At 52.1% G+C, this 15,731-nt stretch overlaps 2 protein-coding genes across 5 annotated transcripts in view; one reads left to right on the plus strand and one right to left on the minus strand.

The window, feature by feature from the left end:
* NDE1 (nudE neurodevelopment protein 1) overlaps nucleotides 1–5,245 on the plus strand; it is a 28,282-nt gene extending 23,037 nt beyond the window's left edge. For 2 of the 3 annotated variants that reach the window (XM_006212087.4, XM_015245938.3), the window contains exons 6-9: nucleotides 333–512; nucleotides 1,953–2,044; nucleotides 3,023–3,174; nucleotides 4,003–5,245. In XM_006212087.4, coding sequence (XP_006212149.1) covers nucleotides 333–512; nucleotides 1,953–2,044; nucleotides 3,023–3,174; nucleotides 4,003–4,096 — 518 coding nt within the window. In that variant the 3' untranslated portion in view covers nucleotides 4,097–5,245. Of the gene's footprint in view, nucleotides 1–332; nucleotides 513–1,952; nucleotides 2,045–3,022; nucleotides 3,175–3,871 lie in introns of all 3 variants that reach the window. The other variant, XM_015245941.3, reaches the window with a different exon arrangement.
* Nucleotides 5,246–6,080: 835 nt separating this feature from the next.
* Nucleotides 6,081–15,731, minus strand: part of MYH11 (myosin heavy chain 11) — a 106,191-nt gene continuing 96,540 nt past the window's right edge. The window contains exons 38-42 of one of the 2 annotated variants that reach the window (XM_015245943.3): nucleotides 15,138–15,346; nucleotides 14,168–14,276; nucleotides 13,918–14,090; nucleotides 9,773–9,811; nucleotides 6,633–6,775 (exon numbers count right to left, since the gene is read on the minus strand). In XM_015245943.3, the coding sequence (XP_015101429.1) occupies nucleotides 9,781–9,811; nucleotides 13,918–14,090; nucleotides 14,168–14,276; nucleotides 15,138–15,346 (522 nt within the window). In that variant the 3' untranslated portion in view covers nucleotides 6,633–6,775; nucleotides 9,773–9,780. Of the gene's footprint in view, nucleotides 6,776–9,772; nucleotides 9,812–13,917; nucleotides 14,091–14,167; nucleotides 14,277–15,137; nucleotides 15,347–15,731 lie in introns of both variants that reach the window. The other variant, XM_006212088.4, reaches the window with a different exon arrangement.

The raw sequence follows: 15,731 nt of genomic DNA on the forward strand, positions 1-15,731 counted from the left end.
GAGGAGGGACATTTGGGGGATGGTTGGGAAAGCATATTTTGACATAGTATTCTGTAAGCCTTAGTACACTGAAATTTTCTTGAAATAGTAAAAGCATTAGTGCATCACTGCCATAATTAAAAAAAAAAACTTTTTTGTTTTTACTCAAAAGGAAAACTATGTAGTTTTGCAGGCCTGCTGGGCAAGGTCCTGTGGGTTTTGCTTCATCAAGGGTTTCCACCCAGAGCTTTTCACTCTAGTGGTTCTTCTTGCTGACCAACATCTACTGCCAGCCCTCCCCTCGTCCCATCGCCCAAAGCATGGACTTAATCTGAATCCTTTTCCTGGCGCAGATTTGCGGCAGGAATTGGCTGTGCAGCAAAAGCAGGAGAAACCCAGGACCCCCAAGCCCAGCTCGGTGGAAGCTGAAAGGACAGACACAGCTGTGCAGGCCACTGGCTCCGTGCCGTCCACTCCCATCACTCATCGAGGACCTGGCTGTAGCTTGAACACGCCCGGGACGTTCCGACGTGGTAAGAGGGGGTGGGATTCGGGAGGGTTTTTGTGGCTTCACGAAGCTTAGGTGAGAGCCCAGGGTTGGTCCTGGGTGAGGGAGAAACTGGACCAGGCTGTACAGCAGGGAGCAAGCTGGGGTGCTCAGAGGGGCAGACCATTGAGGTAAGTGAGAGGAGCCTCTTGGGCATAAGACAGTAGGGAACAGTGGAGTCTGTGGCAAACTGGAAAATGGGAGCCTCATCTAGAGGGTCAGCTGCACTCTGCTCCGACTGCAGGAAAGGTGGGCCCAGCCGCAGCAGATATCTCACTCTTCACCAGAAGCCAGAAATCCTCTTGTCAAATATGAAATCTCACAAGTTAAAGATTTCAGTGACCAAATAAAAAATTTAAAAAGCTCTTTGTGGGTCCAGCATTACGTCATCTAGAACCGCAGCCAGTACAGCCTGTGCTGTGTGGTTAAAACCGAGAAATTTAAGTCGCCCCTCTGCTGACTGATTAACTCTGAGACTGATCGGGCCACTTAATAGCAAATAATAGTAATAATAGTAGACAATTGTTGAGAGCTCAGGGTGTGCAATCACTGCTTACTGTGCTCTGCGTATACATATGACCTCCCTGAATTCTCACCTTGGCCCAAGAAGCAGGTAATGCAAGCTCTGTTCCCGTGTGACAGTGCGGAGGCTGAGGCCTTGGGTTAGAGCGCCGCCTCCAGTCACCGAGCTGGCAAATGGCAGGCTGGCTTCATGGCTCACACCGCCACGTACACGTGCTGCCTATCCCTGACACTTCCAGAATTCCAGGCTGGACCACACTTTAATAAGCTCACCACTCAGCTGGGCGTCTTGTTAGAATGCCCCTCAGATTCAGCAGGTCTGTTGGAGCCTGAGACCCTGCATGTCTCACAGGCGCCCCAGGGGTGCCGAGCCTGCTGGTCCGGGAGCCCTGCTTTGGAGGGAGAGGAGGCTCCGAGGAGCAGAATCCTGACCTTTGTGGCTTGTTCAGATGCTGTTACTGTTAATGAACTATGTGGAACTCCGAGAATTTTAAGAGGGCTTGTTTTGATCTTGTTTAAAAAGAATAACATGTCAAGATAAATATTTAGTCTAGTCATCATAAGGCTGCAAGAAGTTGGTCATCAGATAGTCTTGCTGTGGGGGAGGATATAGCTCAGTGGTAGAGCACATGCTTAGCGTGCATGAGGTTCTGGGTTCAATCCCCAGGACCTCCATTAAGATAAATGAATAAAAACCTAATTACATCCCCCCAGCCCCGCAAAAAGACCCAAAATGAAACATAACATAGTCTCATTGTGTTAAGACAGCAAACTAGAATAAAACAGGGCAGCATCCAGAATCAAGGGAGAGGGGCTTCCTCACCCACCCCCAGGTTTCACACTCAGAGATGTTAGTGCACAATTTGTGTGTTGGTGTTACATGTGTTTCCCTTTGCACACACAGGTCTGGATGAGTCCACCGGGGGGACCCCCCTCACACCGGCAGCACGGATATCGGCCCTCAACATCGTGGGAGACCTGCTGCGCAAAGTGGGGGTAAGTTGGCACCTTCCCGGGGTCCTGTGTGGCGTCTTCCCGTCTTCAGCATATTTGAGGGGTGACCTTACCTGTTCCTTCCCCTCTGGCAGAGGCTCCATGAGGTGTAGGTATAGCCCTGGCTCTTCGTGTCCCTTAGAGTCGCCATGCTTCTATCTGACAAACCCCCGGGGCTCTGATTCTGAGCCATCCTTTGGTCCCCGGGTACATCTTTCTTTCCTTGTACCATTTATCCTGGCATTTTGGTAAATTCAAGTGGTGTCAGTGTTTTTTTTTTCTTAATTTGAAAAAACTGAAAAACATTTGAAAACTGCCTTCTCTTTTTCTATTTTCTTGGGGAGTTACAGAGAAAAATCTTGAAAGGCTAGGGCACAGGACGTGACCTCACAGGGTTTTTGTTAAGTACAGGGAAGGAGTCTTTTGTGCTTAAGAAATAACGCAGGTATTCTCTGTAGTTATTTCGCTTATTTTTAACAATTTTTAAATCCTGCCAGTCTGTCGTTGGGAGGACCCAGAATGTATGTATTCAGAATTAATAGACGCTTACAACTCGTTTCTTATGTTTTTACCTTGGGCTTTGGTTTTCTTGTTTGCTGTTTGTATTAAAACAGGTTTTAATACGTAGAATATAAAGGAGCCTCGGGTGATCTCAGTGCCCATTTGGTTTGCAGAGGGGCTTTGTTCAGACCTGCTGCCACCTGGGGCATGTTTCACAAGGCAACCAAGAAAGTGAATGATTCCAAGAGTTGATTTCATATTTCTTGTAGTCAGAGTTGGGTCATAGTAGGGTTAGTGACTACTCAGGGAGCGCCTAAATATCTTAGGTTGTATGAGTTAGATTTAGGGGCACATTTTGGAATTCAACCACACAACACAGTTTGAAAACCACTGTCTTAAGTTATTCCCTCTGTGTGAACTTTCAGGGAAGGTAAGAGTTCTTGTCTTTAACTTGAGAAATGAAAGCATATTTCTCCCCAGGCTCTGGAGTCCAAACTTGCTTCCTGTCGGAACTTCGTGTACGATCAGTCCCCAAACCGACCAAGTGGCCCGGCCTCAGGGCGGGGAAGCAAGAACAGAGACGGTGGCGACAGACGGGCAGGCAGCACCAGCGTGCCTCTGGGTGACAAAGGGTGAGTGCCTTTTGTTGCTCCTCCTCCGTGTTGGGAGAGCCCCACACTCCAGCCGGGAGCCTCTGACCCCCAGCCGACAGCCCTTTTTTGAAAGTTGCAGGACTGTGTCAGTGAACCTTATCCTCCTCCCCGTCCGTGGAGACAGAGGTGGTGTCTTCTGGTTTGGGCAGACAGCCAAGGAGAGGGTCATTCTTATTACTTGATTCTGTAGCTCCAGCTCCTCCTGGTTGTGCTGTGAGAACGTCCTTTGTGTAAATCACTTGTTTGGGACTCAAGCTTCAGACACTGCTCTGCTTCCCCCAGAAGATGGTTTTATTTTTATTTTTTAACCTTTGAAACATTCAGGAGACTAAATTCCAGCCAGACTAGATTCCTGAAGGCAGCCACCTGATCGGAAAACACAAATCTGACCACTAACAGCTTTATTTATTTTCTTGCCTGAAGAGTATCAGGGCAGCTTCCAGTTTCTGAAATGCTCTAAGATGTGCCACCATGTCACTGGACCCAGGCCACGTAAATTTGGGGGGTCAGTGGCAGACAGAGGACAGGAAACGGAGAGTCGTTTTCCCCTGCATGCACGTAACTGCCGGGCCTGTAGGCGTGGATGTTTTTCGGAGGGTCTTCTGCGACTGGGCTTTCTGTGTGGCCTTGGGGATGTGAGCGCTAGATGGCCAGTGTCCTTTTCTTCATTTCACAGGAGAGAAAATTGAGACCCAGTGAGACACTGCTCCTGACCTTGACACTCACTCTTGTAACCCCGTGGGCCCCCGTGCTAGCCAGTCTGTAACAGCTGTAATGTCCGCTTAATTTGGTTTGCTCTGTCTGAAGGTTGGGAAAACGCCTGGAATTTGGGAAGCCGCCTTCAAATATGTCCTCACCATCGCTGCCGTCAGCCCAGGGTGTAGTCAAGATGTTGCTTTAGGAAATCCACGGAAGCCGAGGCCCCTGGTGTCCGTGCCCAGTCGTTATCCTCCCTCCCTGCTTTAAACTAGGTTTCTGTTTTTGTTTTTAAGTAGTTTGAGAAATACAAGCAATCAGTCAACACTAACCAATGACTGAGGTCGTCATCGCCTGTGGCCCCTGGTGGTTGTCCCTGGGAAATACTCTCTCCTTGCTGAGGTGTTGCCAGTGGACAGGGACAACCGGACCCTCTGGAAGGGGCAATGTGGGCGCTGAGGCTGTCCTGTCATTTTCAGCCACCCTGAGCCCTGATGGGTCTTGAGAGGTGTTTTTAATGCCTGAAGACACCTTAAAAGTGGGGTCTGAGCCCATCGCAGGCTCACCCCGGCCCCCACTCAGCTGGAGCTGCTTCCAGAACAAAATCTCCAGTGCCCTGTGGTACAGCAGGGACGAGCACACTGAAATCACGTCTAGGAGCAAAGAATAGAATAGGCCGTGTACTTTTTATTGAAACTGTGGTGTGGTGTACCTCCGACACTTTTTAATCTGCCTCTTACTGAGGCTTTTAGAGTTTCAGGGTAAATTTTATGGGGACCAGGTCCATGGAAAATCTGTGTCCTTTTTAGTCCAATCCAAGCCTGACTGTTAGTTGTTCTGAGCCCCTCACCCTGGCCTGGGGGTGACTTCTGCTTCAGGACCCTGAGGGTCACTGGGGTCTAATGGCTCTGGCAGCCCCTAAGAACAGGGCTTCTTTCAAAGCCATGATGCAATAACTGGGGTGACCTTCAGGCAACATCAAACCACAAGCATTGTCCTTGGGCGCTTCCTTATTCAAGAAGAACGAACACAGGATTTCCACGCGGACGGTGGACGGCTCATTCAGCCCTGCTTGTGAACGGCCGTGTCACACTTTGGATGGATGCAAGTAAACAAAAAACACAAATTCAGGCGCAAGTGTGCAGCTTAACGGCTGTCCATTACTAAGTTATTTTTCCAGAAGAACAGCAAAAATATCCTTGAGTTGAAAACAGAACTTCTCAAGTGCTACTGAAATTCGGCAGAGAATTAAACTTGAGCACCCACTTCATCACACTAGCAACATTCTAATCTGTATCAGCAAAAGATGTACTTTTATTTTTTTAAAAGAGCAATAAAAATCAAGGGAAACTGATTTTCAGCTGGTTTTGGTGGTCAGTAAATGCTGCTGCCTCTGTGCTTCTGTATTTCTCCTCTGGTGGTGAAGAACTTTTGTTTAACCAAGTGACTAAATAATGGGAAAAAAAATCTAACTTTTAAAAAATTTCCGAGTCAGCCTCTTAGAACTGCATCTGGGACCCGCGTGTGTGCTGTTCAGGGTGTGTTAGCGCTTGGTCATTGGGTAAGTCCCCAGTTTACGTATGTTCCCTCTTCTCCAAGCTGGTCCCATGGTGTCGTGCCTGGAATTGTCTGTGTTGAGTGGACCCTTGCCAGGGGTCTCTGTCTGGAACACTCAGGCTGAGGAAGGAAAGGGCCCAGGCCTGGATTTTATGGCCCCCACACCAAGGACAGTTTTTACAAGAGTGGTTTAATTAAAAAAAAAAAAAAAAGATGAAAATGTGACAGAGACTATAATGAAGCCTAAAATATTTATTTTCTGGGCCTTCAGATAGAAAGTCTCTTGACCCCTGCTGGGTGAGGGAAGTTGTGTTTTAACTCAGACAAGGAAATCTTATGTTCTTTGCATTAAGTACCTACTGTTTTGATTGATAAAGATGTTCTTCCTGGTCGAGGCCCTACTTGGGTCCTGGAGCCGCCCACCTGCTTGGAGTCCCTCACACTCCCTCTGTGCTCTTCTCTCTCCTCCCGGCCAGTCGCGGGATCTCAGATGATTCACTTCACCTCCCTAGGCCTCAGTTTCCCCATTCAGTGAAGTAATAACCTTGACTTCCTAGGGTCGTCGTGGAGATTCAAGGCTGCCCCCCCCCGCCCCGTTCCTTTTTCTCTGTAGAAAACAAAAGCCGACTCCATTCTAGTGATTTATAACCTTTTATTAGTGAGGGTGTCCTGAAGTACAATCGGGGTGCATATAAAACAGTGTGACATTCCTGCTCTCAGCCGTTCGAGCAGCGTCTCCTTGTTAATTCACGTGACTACGGAAGGCACTTGGTCTCGGTGAGCAGCGTGCGTCTGACGGTGGTAACCGGGAGGAAGAGGAAGTTTCAAACCAGGGCCCATGGGACGAGGCGGGCCCACGGGAGGAAGGGCCGGGGATGGGGCACCCACTGTGGTGACTTTCTCCTGGTTTCACGTAAACTAAGTTGCCAGTGACTGGTTACCGTGGATACATTTTTCTAAAAGTTCAAAATCTCTGCACCATTCTTGACAGAGGGAGTGGGTGTGTCTGTGTCTCCTGTTGGGTTTTTCTCATTTGGCATGTCATTCACAACTTAGATTGATGCCCTGAAGGCAGGGTGGTGTTTTAATTTCATCGTGAAGGGTGGCTGTGATGTTTGGAGTCTGAAAACGGATGTCGACAGTGCTAAGCGGAGTCCACTGGGGTTTGCTTCTGTCCTGTTCTGAGCAAGTTGTTTATTCACTGGCTTTGGTTCCGTTGAAATCTGCATCGCGAGCGTCCATTTCCTCCTCGGAACCATCCGCGTTTTCAATAACTCTGCGTCCTCCAGACCTTCTAGAGGGAACGAAGGAGGTCTCGTTTCCCCGCCTGTGGGTTTTGAGAAAACACATTTCTTTAGGACAGAAATCTCCCTCGAGGTTGGAAGAGATTTTCGGACGGGGCAAAAAAACAAAAACAAAAACAAAAAACAAACACACACTCAAAACAAATGAGACGCAAATATTCAGGTGGACGTGAACAAATCCTGACCAGTCTTAGGTGTGGGTACATTTATCAGCTGGAATAGGGGCAAAGTAGGTTTTTCAAAGCAGGGCCGTCTGCTTAAAAAAATGTCTGGCTTGGTCACTGGCTCCTGGTCTGCTGTGGACTTGTGTTTAGAAAAGAAGGGAAGAAAGGGCAAGTCGGGGAGACGTCTCCATGGGTCCATTCCTCCCTTGTGGGGCAGGCGTGAGGGGAAGTGTTATGTCTGCACCTTTCTGGCTTCAGGAGGAAAAGGGGGAGGGTTTCAGGTGTTCAGTTTGCAGAAGTTGAGAATGACCATCAAGGGCGGCCCTGAGAAGGCAGGAGGCTGCTGAGGGGACCAGAAGGGGGCTGTCTGGGTAATGGCTCCGCAGAGCCCCCCACCGCTTTTGTGGAGCAGAATTCTTGGAGTGAGTTCCCCCGGGGCGAGGATCTCATCTGTTTTGGGCTCACCATGGCAGGCACCGTGCAAAGCACAGAATCGGTGCTCACTGAGTATTTGCCAGAAAAATAAGACGTTAATCCAAGGTGTATTTTAGCTCTAGCTGGTAGGACACCCCCTTCTCTCTGTCCCTACCGCTCCCCCATCTCCTCTTGGCTATCCTGCTGGAGGCCCTGGTCCCCCCCCGAAGGGAGGCTTTGTGTAGGAGGGCGGGGCAGGCAGGAGGAGGAAGTCAGACCCGCCTGCACTTAACTGTTTGGAAGCAACGTTCACCTTCTTTTCAGTGACCACAGCAGATAATCGTGCTGGGCTCCGGCCATCTGGCCCTGTTTGACCTGCATCGGAGGACAGGTCTTAACCCCGTTTTAGGAGGTCTACGAAGTAAGCAGACTTTCTGCGACAGAAACGACCCACTTGGCCACACAAAGGCTGGACAGAAAAGCCACAAGGGTGAGCCCATCCCAGCTACTGATTCTTCAGTCAAAAGGGACAGCTCAGACAGGTAAGACCAGAGACACGAGCAAGGCCCAGAGATTCCTGATCGCCGAGAAGGGGCTTCCCAACACGAGCCTGTGGGGTCTAGGGGTGGGAGAAACCCAGGCTGGTAAAACCCACTGGGTGCAGCGGATGGTACTTCCCGGGGGGCAGCGATCAGGAATAAATACTTAAAGTTGTAGCCATTTCCACCTAAAGACTCGGGTCAGCCTCACTCCCGTCAGAGGGAAGCTTCCTGACCTCCAGCTACTTTAGAACTAACTTTCTATCACTCACCCTCTGGAGGTGACCTTAAAAAGCCTTCACCTTTCTTTAACACCATGTTCTCCAAGAACTTGGGACCGAGGAGGGTCGGGCATACAGGGCAGAGAGAGGAGCAGCAGCTGCCCAGCCACCTCTGTCCTCCAGGTTCACAGCTGGATGGGACGGCCTGGGGCTGGGAGACAGTGCCTCATCCAAGCTTCTAGGCTCCAGCCACTCCTTTTGCCTCTTGGAAGAGTCTGCACTTTCTAACTAGAAGGGTTTAATTGATAAATGCGCTCCCTTGATCTAAGAAGTAAATCGTGCCAGGGTCCCTGTAAACCCCCTGCTCAGGCACCAGTCTTGCAAGTCAGCCTGTTCAGGTTCAGGGGACACTCTTGAAGGAACTAGCTTCAGATCCTGGAGAAAGGTTGACACTGGCTGTATTTGTCACAAGGCCTGATCCTAGAGAATCTGGATTCCATTCATGGATGCAGAAACTCATCTAAGCCACTGTTGACATGCCAGGAATCAGCACAAGAGTATAAGCACCTGCTGCTTTGCAAGGACTCCGTTTCCATCAACTGGTGGGCCCTACACTGCAGCCAGCCCTAGAGTTCAGCTTATCCTGTGATCCAAACGAGCTGGCTGGAGAGCTGCTCAGAAGCTGTGTCTTAGAGGAACAACACTCCTGCCTAAAGCCCCTGCCAAGACCTCCAGCTTTAAGTATTTGGGTCACGACAGCAAAGCTGAGATTCTCCAAGACAAGACAGACACGAGACAGGGCTTGCTGGGCCTCTCAAGGAGGATGAGAGGGAAGCCAGGCCCCAGCGGGCTAACTTCACGTGTGAAGACGTTGTTAGAATCCCAGAGAAGCTGAGGCCTCTTCACCCTGTCTTGTGAAGGCCCCCATGCGCTCCGTGGGTCTTGGGTGTCCATCCCCAGCCCACGAACACATGCCTGTGAGGCCTCCGGGAAAGGCTCTGCCCGGCCCGCACTGGCCGTGGTGGCCGGCGTGGCCCACGTGCACCGAGGATGCAGTTAGCAGCTAGGCCTCGCTTAAGCCTCGCGCAGCCCAGTGGTTGTGAGACATCGGGGTGAGAGCTTGTTTCCTTCGCAGATGTGTGTGAAAACACCACGGGGGGCATGTTGCTGGGCCTCAGTCACCATGACCCTGTGCTGTGTTAATTCTGACTTGTGAACCAGACCAGCCAGAGGGAAGCCATCCTCCTGGAAGGTACCCAGATGGTGGAGCTGTCACACCCACTCAGTGCGGTGTCTGAGCCAGACGAGGGGGGACAGCACCGCCGCGTGTCCTCACAGTGGAAGGGGGGCCTCGCACGCAGGTAAGAACCCTCCAAGTGACACAAAGCCTCTAAACCCTGAGCACGCGGTGACAGGACACATTAGTGCCACGTCATACGCCAAAGCAGGAGGAAGGAAGGAAGGGGAAATGGGTCCAGAGATGAGGTTCCCTTGTGTCAGTCTTGGTTTTGATGAGAGACAGTTTTGAACTAAGATATCCAGGCCTTCAGATTTTGTAGGAATCTCAGTAATTTGCAAGGGGTAAAACAACGGGGTGAGGACGGACAGGGAGGGTGCGTTGGCAGAAAGGAGATGGAAACCAAGAGCCACACACATGAGCCGCGAAGCTGAAGGCATGATACCTGGTGAGTCATTGCGGAGTTTCCTGGGGGAGGGGACCTCTGAAACAGAGAGAGAGAGCCCCCCATGGTTACCATCTTCCTGCTCAAGTGCGTTTTTAAATCATTAGAGGCATTTGCTTCAATTAAATAATTAAAGGCACTTTAAGTCAATCTTTCGGCGGAGCACCTGAAGCCAAGAGCTATTGACGAGGCTGGCACATAGAAGGACGCCTTTTCTTTTCTCTCTCTCTCTCTTTCAATTAAAAAGCAAATTTCTATCCTTCAGAGCTGCTTTTAAGAACGGAAATGGTGTCCTCTCACTCTGCATACCTGTCAGGAAGGTAAAGGAATCTGAGTATGCTAGTACTAAAGAGACTTGTGGGAACAGAACCCAAACAGATTCGGGCAAGGAGCCTGCAGCAGCCTCTCGCTTTATACTCTATCTTCGTGGCCTTTTACGCCCACAGTGGAGGTGGGCACCTTTGGCAGCTCACGTGGAGATGCCTGGCAATGTGCGAAGTGATGGACACGTTGGTCGGGCTCTTAAGGACAGCTTGTGTTGAGATTTATCTAGCTGGTGAAACTTGCTTTGTAATTCCTTGTTCGCTGAGGAGCTGGCTGGGCTTGCCAGCCTCACTCGAAGCTCCAGGGCTTGATTTTGTGTTTTTATATATCTGCAAGACTCAGAGAAGGCAGAAAAGGTAGGACCTGGCTTCTACCTGCGTTTACATGTATGTTCATATTAAGTGTAAAAAATGGGTGGTCTGATACCAGCCTGGACGGCCTCAGAAGGGCTGATTGGGGTGGAATCCAAGGGGATGGTGAATGTGGGCAGCAAGAATCATGCGTCCCAAGAAAGGGAGCAGTGACAACAGAAAGATGAGAGAGCTGGAGAGGCTGACTGCTTCCCCGCCACGTAGACCGCCTCTGAGGAAAGGCAGTGTCCATTTAGCAGCAGAGTGAGGTCTAGGGGGTGTCTGTCGGTGGGGACACACCACCCCTCACCTTGCATAGTCAGGGGGCTCCTTCCCTAATCCCTGTCCCCTGAATCAGCTGCTCTCTTCCCCCTTTCAAAAGGGCTTTGGGCTTTCCCCTTGTCCCGTGCAGTGGTTCTCAGTCTGGAGTCAAGACTCCAGGTGATTTCAGAGGGTTCCTGGGCACACCATGAGTAACTGAATTGCACAGTGAGAAAGGCATTCCCTTTTCAACTCTTAAAGACATCTGATTATGTCGAAGAATGTCTATTTGGTGCTAATGTCTTCCGTCATGTCCTTTTTAACTGAGAAGTAGGCCTTCAGGTCACATTCATCAATCTGTGGCCACAATAGCTAGAACTCACTGTTGCTTTGTTTTCACTGGTTTAATTTCATTGTGACCTGTCGATGCAAATGATACTGGTGTAACAATACAGGGGGTGGTAAGTATCACTTGTAAGTAGATACATGTATGATTCACACAGTTAACTTCAAAGGAAACATCAAGTCAACATAAGTGTAAGTGGTAAGAGACTAAGGCAAAGTGGCAACGGTGGGATGAGAATGAGGTTGGAGAAACGTCATCTCTGACTCCATGACTGAAGGTTGACTCTGTACCCAGCACTATCCTAGACCCTGGGGGTGAATAAGCAGACAAAACCTCTGTGCTCATGGGCTTGCAGGCCTAGACTGAGGACAGACTGTAAACGAGATAAATAAAATAAATAGCAAGTTATATGATGACGGGAGGAAGAGAGAGGAGAGCTGGAGGGAGTAAAGTTGGAAATTACAGACAGGTAGGGAAATTCTAGTAACATGGATGAGTACACACCTGAAGGAAGGGAAGGAGGGAGCCAGCTGTGCAGGGAGCTGGGGGAAGAACAGTCCGGGCAGGGAGAGCAGCTAGTGCAAAGGCCCTGGGGCGGTGTAGGACAAGGTGGAGGTGGAGTGGTAAGTTAGGGGACAGGGGGCAGAGTTCACGTAGGGCCTAGCTGAACCATTGTGAAGATGTTGCTTTGGTCTGAGTGGGACGGGAGTCAATGGAAGGACCCAAATGAAGGAGGGACACGCTCCAACTTCATTTCCATTGAGCACAGACTATAAGGGGGTCAGCATGGGAGCAGAGAGGTCCAGGAGGCGGCTGAGAAAGCTGTCTAATCGGGAGGAGAGGGCAGGTGGGACCAGGGTGGCAAGAAGTGGATTCTGGGGGTACAGCATTTTTTAAGGGAAAGTTGGCCAGATTTCCCAGCAGATTGGATACAAGGTGTAAGGAAGAGAGAAAAATAATGACCACCAGGCTTGTGGCTCAGGTTAGTGGCAGCTTGGAGCTGGGGTGGGCTGTGAGAGGGGCTGGTCTTGGGGTGCAGGGGCTCAGTCAGGGCTCAGGCTGGGTGTGGCCTGTTAGGCACTGAGTGGGAGTGTCAAACAGGTCTGGGATCCCAGGATTCCAAGAGGTCTGGGCTGGCGACAGAAACTTGGACGTCACTAGCCGCAGATGGGGTTCTGAAGCCACCAGGCCGACTGAGATCACCTAGGGAATGAGCAGAGATGGAGATGAAGAGAGAACCGAGACGGCGCCCTGGGCAGGCAGAGGTGGGGATGGAGAGAGACCAAAAAGGTGGCCTGGGCCGTCTGACGGCGGTCAGGCTGCGAGACACGAGGTACCTGCAGAAGAGATGAAGGTAGGCGGCCAGAAAGGTGGGAAGGAAGCCAGACGAGTGCCCGGGAAGGGCAGCGAGGAGAAGCGGTGAGCGGCAGCACGTGCTGCCGAGTCAGGCCAGGGCTGAGGACGGACCACTGGGCTACAGCTTCATGGGAAGAGACACCAGAGAAGTGGGGTTAGAGGTTTGTTCAGCTGACAGAATGTGCCTCAGTGAGACAGAAGATTTGCCAGGGAGGAGGGTAAGAATTTCTAGAGCAATATCCTCAAATAAACAAGAAGGGGAGCCCAACAGGGGTTGGCCTCAGTTGGCGCTGGACAGTTCGGCACAGAATTAGGGGGAAAAGTAGACGAAACGAGCAGGGATGGAGGGAGGTGGGAGCTTGTCTATACTTAGTGAACGTTTCTGTCTTCCCGTTAAGTCGGAGGTGAGGTCATTAGCTGAGTGAGGATGGTGGAGACAGTAAGTTTAGGGAGGGTGAAAAGTGAGAGGATACGGGGGAGGGGGCGGTCCAGGCAGCCCTAGGGGGGTCAGCCTGGTGTTTCCAGGCACAGTGGCAGCACGCCTGTTTGCTTTCCCACACCACTCTGAGCTGCAGAAGGTGGGCAGCTGGGTTTAATCTGAGTTTTAACCCAGTGAGTACAACACAGCAGGAGGGACCAGAGTGTTGAGGATGTGGGAAAGGCTGACCGTAACCACAGAGTCTCACCCGAGGGAGGATGAGCCGAGGGGCTGAAAAGACCCCAGCGGAGACACAGGAAGTGAGCCAGAGAAAGGTGATGGCAGGCAGATGGTTGACGGTCAGGTTGGGGCTGAAAGTTAACTGGGAAAGCCTGGGGAGTGGCGGGCTCTGGAGGAGAGAGAGTCAGGGACTGGAGAGGCTGGATCATCCACCTGGAGGGTGTTAGCAAGTGTGACAGGAAGTTCAGAGCTGAAACATTCAGGGAAGCAGGTGGACTGCGGGATGGGACGGAGCTCAGAAGTACAGAGTCCACCTAAGGCAGAAGGTCTTGGCTGGATGATGGCACCCCCGGGGGACAGCCGGGGACATGCCACTGCGTCTAATGGGTGGAGGCCAGGGATGCAGCGCAGCATCCTACAATGCACACGGCAGCCCACGATAAACAAAGAATTGTCCAGCTCCAAACATCAGCAGTGCTGAGAAACCATGATTGAGGGAAAGGTGGGGAAGAGAAAGTCCAGAGGAAAGGTTAAGAGAGAAGGCATTCTGCAGTTGTCGAGGATGCAGTGAAGAAAGAGTTCAGGAGACGGAGATGCTGCCTCCTCCTCCTCACCAGGAGGATGGGATGGGTCGGTTGTCAGAATAGGAGGTGTGCTGCTCAGTGTGATCTGGCCCCGCCCCCATCCCGCACCTGCTGGCTGGCGCCGCGTCCACGATGCTGAGCAGGAAAGCCGCCAGGGCTTTGGGGAGAGGGAGGCTTTGCGTCGATACCCCAAGTCTCTGCGGGTGCTCCAGGCTGACCTGCGCACCCAGCCCACGAGACGAGGCCCCCGGGGGCCGGGCCCTCACCTGAGCTTGCTCTTGAGCGCCGTCACCTCGCGGCCCATGGCCTCGTTGCTCTCCGTGGCCTCATCCAGCTCCCGCTGCAGCTTCCTGCGGTTGGCGTTGATGCGCTGAGACTCTTCCTCTGCCTCCTCCAGCTGCCTCTTGAGTTGCTTGACCCTCACGTTTCCTTTCTCGGCCTGTCAGGGAGTGGCCTGGGGGTCAGGGGGGCCCCGTGGCCGGGCAGCAGGGCTGGGCGGGGCGGGGGCATGGGTACCTGCTCCTTGTACTGCTCTGCCATCTTGCGCTCCTCCTCCACCTGCAGCAGGGCCTCCTTCAGCTTCTTGTCCTTCTGCTTCAGTGACTTGGTGGCCGCCTGTTTGTCTCTGTGCATACGGGACGGGGAGCGGGGACGGTTCAGAGGGGGAGGGCCTCCCCTGCAGTCGGTGTGTAAACCAGACCGGCACCACACCCACCCACTGTGGGCGCTTTCCCGGAGCCCAAATCAGGGCTCATCCCTGGAACAGTATTCGTCCAGGGAAAGGAACGAAGTGCTGACACCTGCTCATCACGGGGGACCCTGAAAACATGCTCAGTGACAGGACCGGTCACCAGGGGCCTCCTGCTGTGTCGTTGCATTTTACAGAACGTCCAGAATGGACCATAAAGACAGAAAGTAGATCTGTGGTTGCCTCGGGCTGGGGATGGGAGAGGGTGATGGCTAAGGGTACAGGGTTTCCTCCTGAGGTGGTAACAGTGTCCTACAGTTGACTGTGATGAGTGTTGCCTATGAACTGTATACTGAGAGCCACCGAGCTGTACACTTTCAGTGGGGGAGCTGTGTGGCATGTGGGCCATCTACCAGAAGAAAAAGGCATGCAAGGACCCCAGCCCTAGCTGAGGGTCATGAATGCGCTGTGACCGCACGTATTTAAGGGAGAAGACTTCCCGTGTTTGCGTGTGCTGAACAGCCTGACGTTTTGTGTCCCTGTTAATGTGACATCCTGCACACACAGGTTAGGTAAAGGGATGTGAGCTCCTGGGGAGCCTGGCTGACATCAGTGAGGATCCAGGCGAGGGCATGCACCTTCCTGTGTTCTCACTTAGCTCTCCCAGCACAGCTGCAGCGTGGGTACCACTGAGCTCATTTCTCAGCCCAAACTGATGCCTAGAGGGGCTGACTGACCCCCAGCGCCCTGCCACTCACTGGCCAGCAGGCTGTCATTGGGGTGCTGGTCCCTTCGTACCTGGCCTCCTGCTCGACCTGCTCCTCCAGTTGTGCAATCTTGGCCTCCAGTGCCGCAATGGTGGACTTGAACTTGGATTTGACTGCCCCCTCCATCTCCTGCAGCTTGCTCCGCAGCTCCTTGTTCTGCCGCTCGAGCTGCTGCCGCGCACTCTCATTCTTCTGGGCGGTGCTGCGCTCCGTGGCCAGCTCGTTGCTGAGCTGCTCAGCCTGGAGAGGAGGGTAAGGTCACCAGGTGGAGGGCACAGAGGGGCATCGAGGTGATCAACTGAGATGAACAACTTCCCCACAGTCCCCAGCCTTTGTCTGCCTCTGTGTGAGTCCCTGGAGCTGGAGCACCCAGGAGTCCTCCCCCTCTCCTCCAGCCACCAGCTCCTTCCTAGTCATCCTTTAAGGCTCAGCTCAAGAGGCAGCTCTTCAGGCAACATCCTAGTGCCACCCGGGCTCCCTGGCTCTAGGTCACACAATGGTCCCCATCGTAGAGCTGGTGCCCAGTGATGTCACTGAGTGCTCACTGTTGATAGGGGCTGGGGAAAGAGCAGGAAGGCATGCATCATCTGCTGGAGGGAACCACCAAATGGGGACCCTGCAGGCT

This window comes from Vicugna pacos, chromosome 18 (genome assembly GCF_048564905.1).
Source record: "Vicugna pacos chromosome 18, VicPac4, whole genome shotgun sequence".
NCBI lineage: Eukaryota > Metazoa > Chordata > Mammalia > Artiodactyla > Camelidae > Vicugna > Vicugna pacos.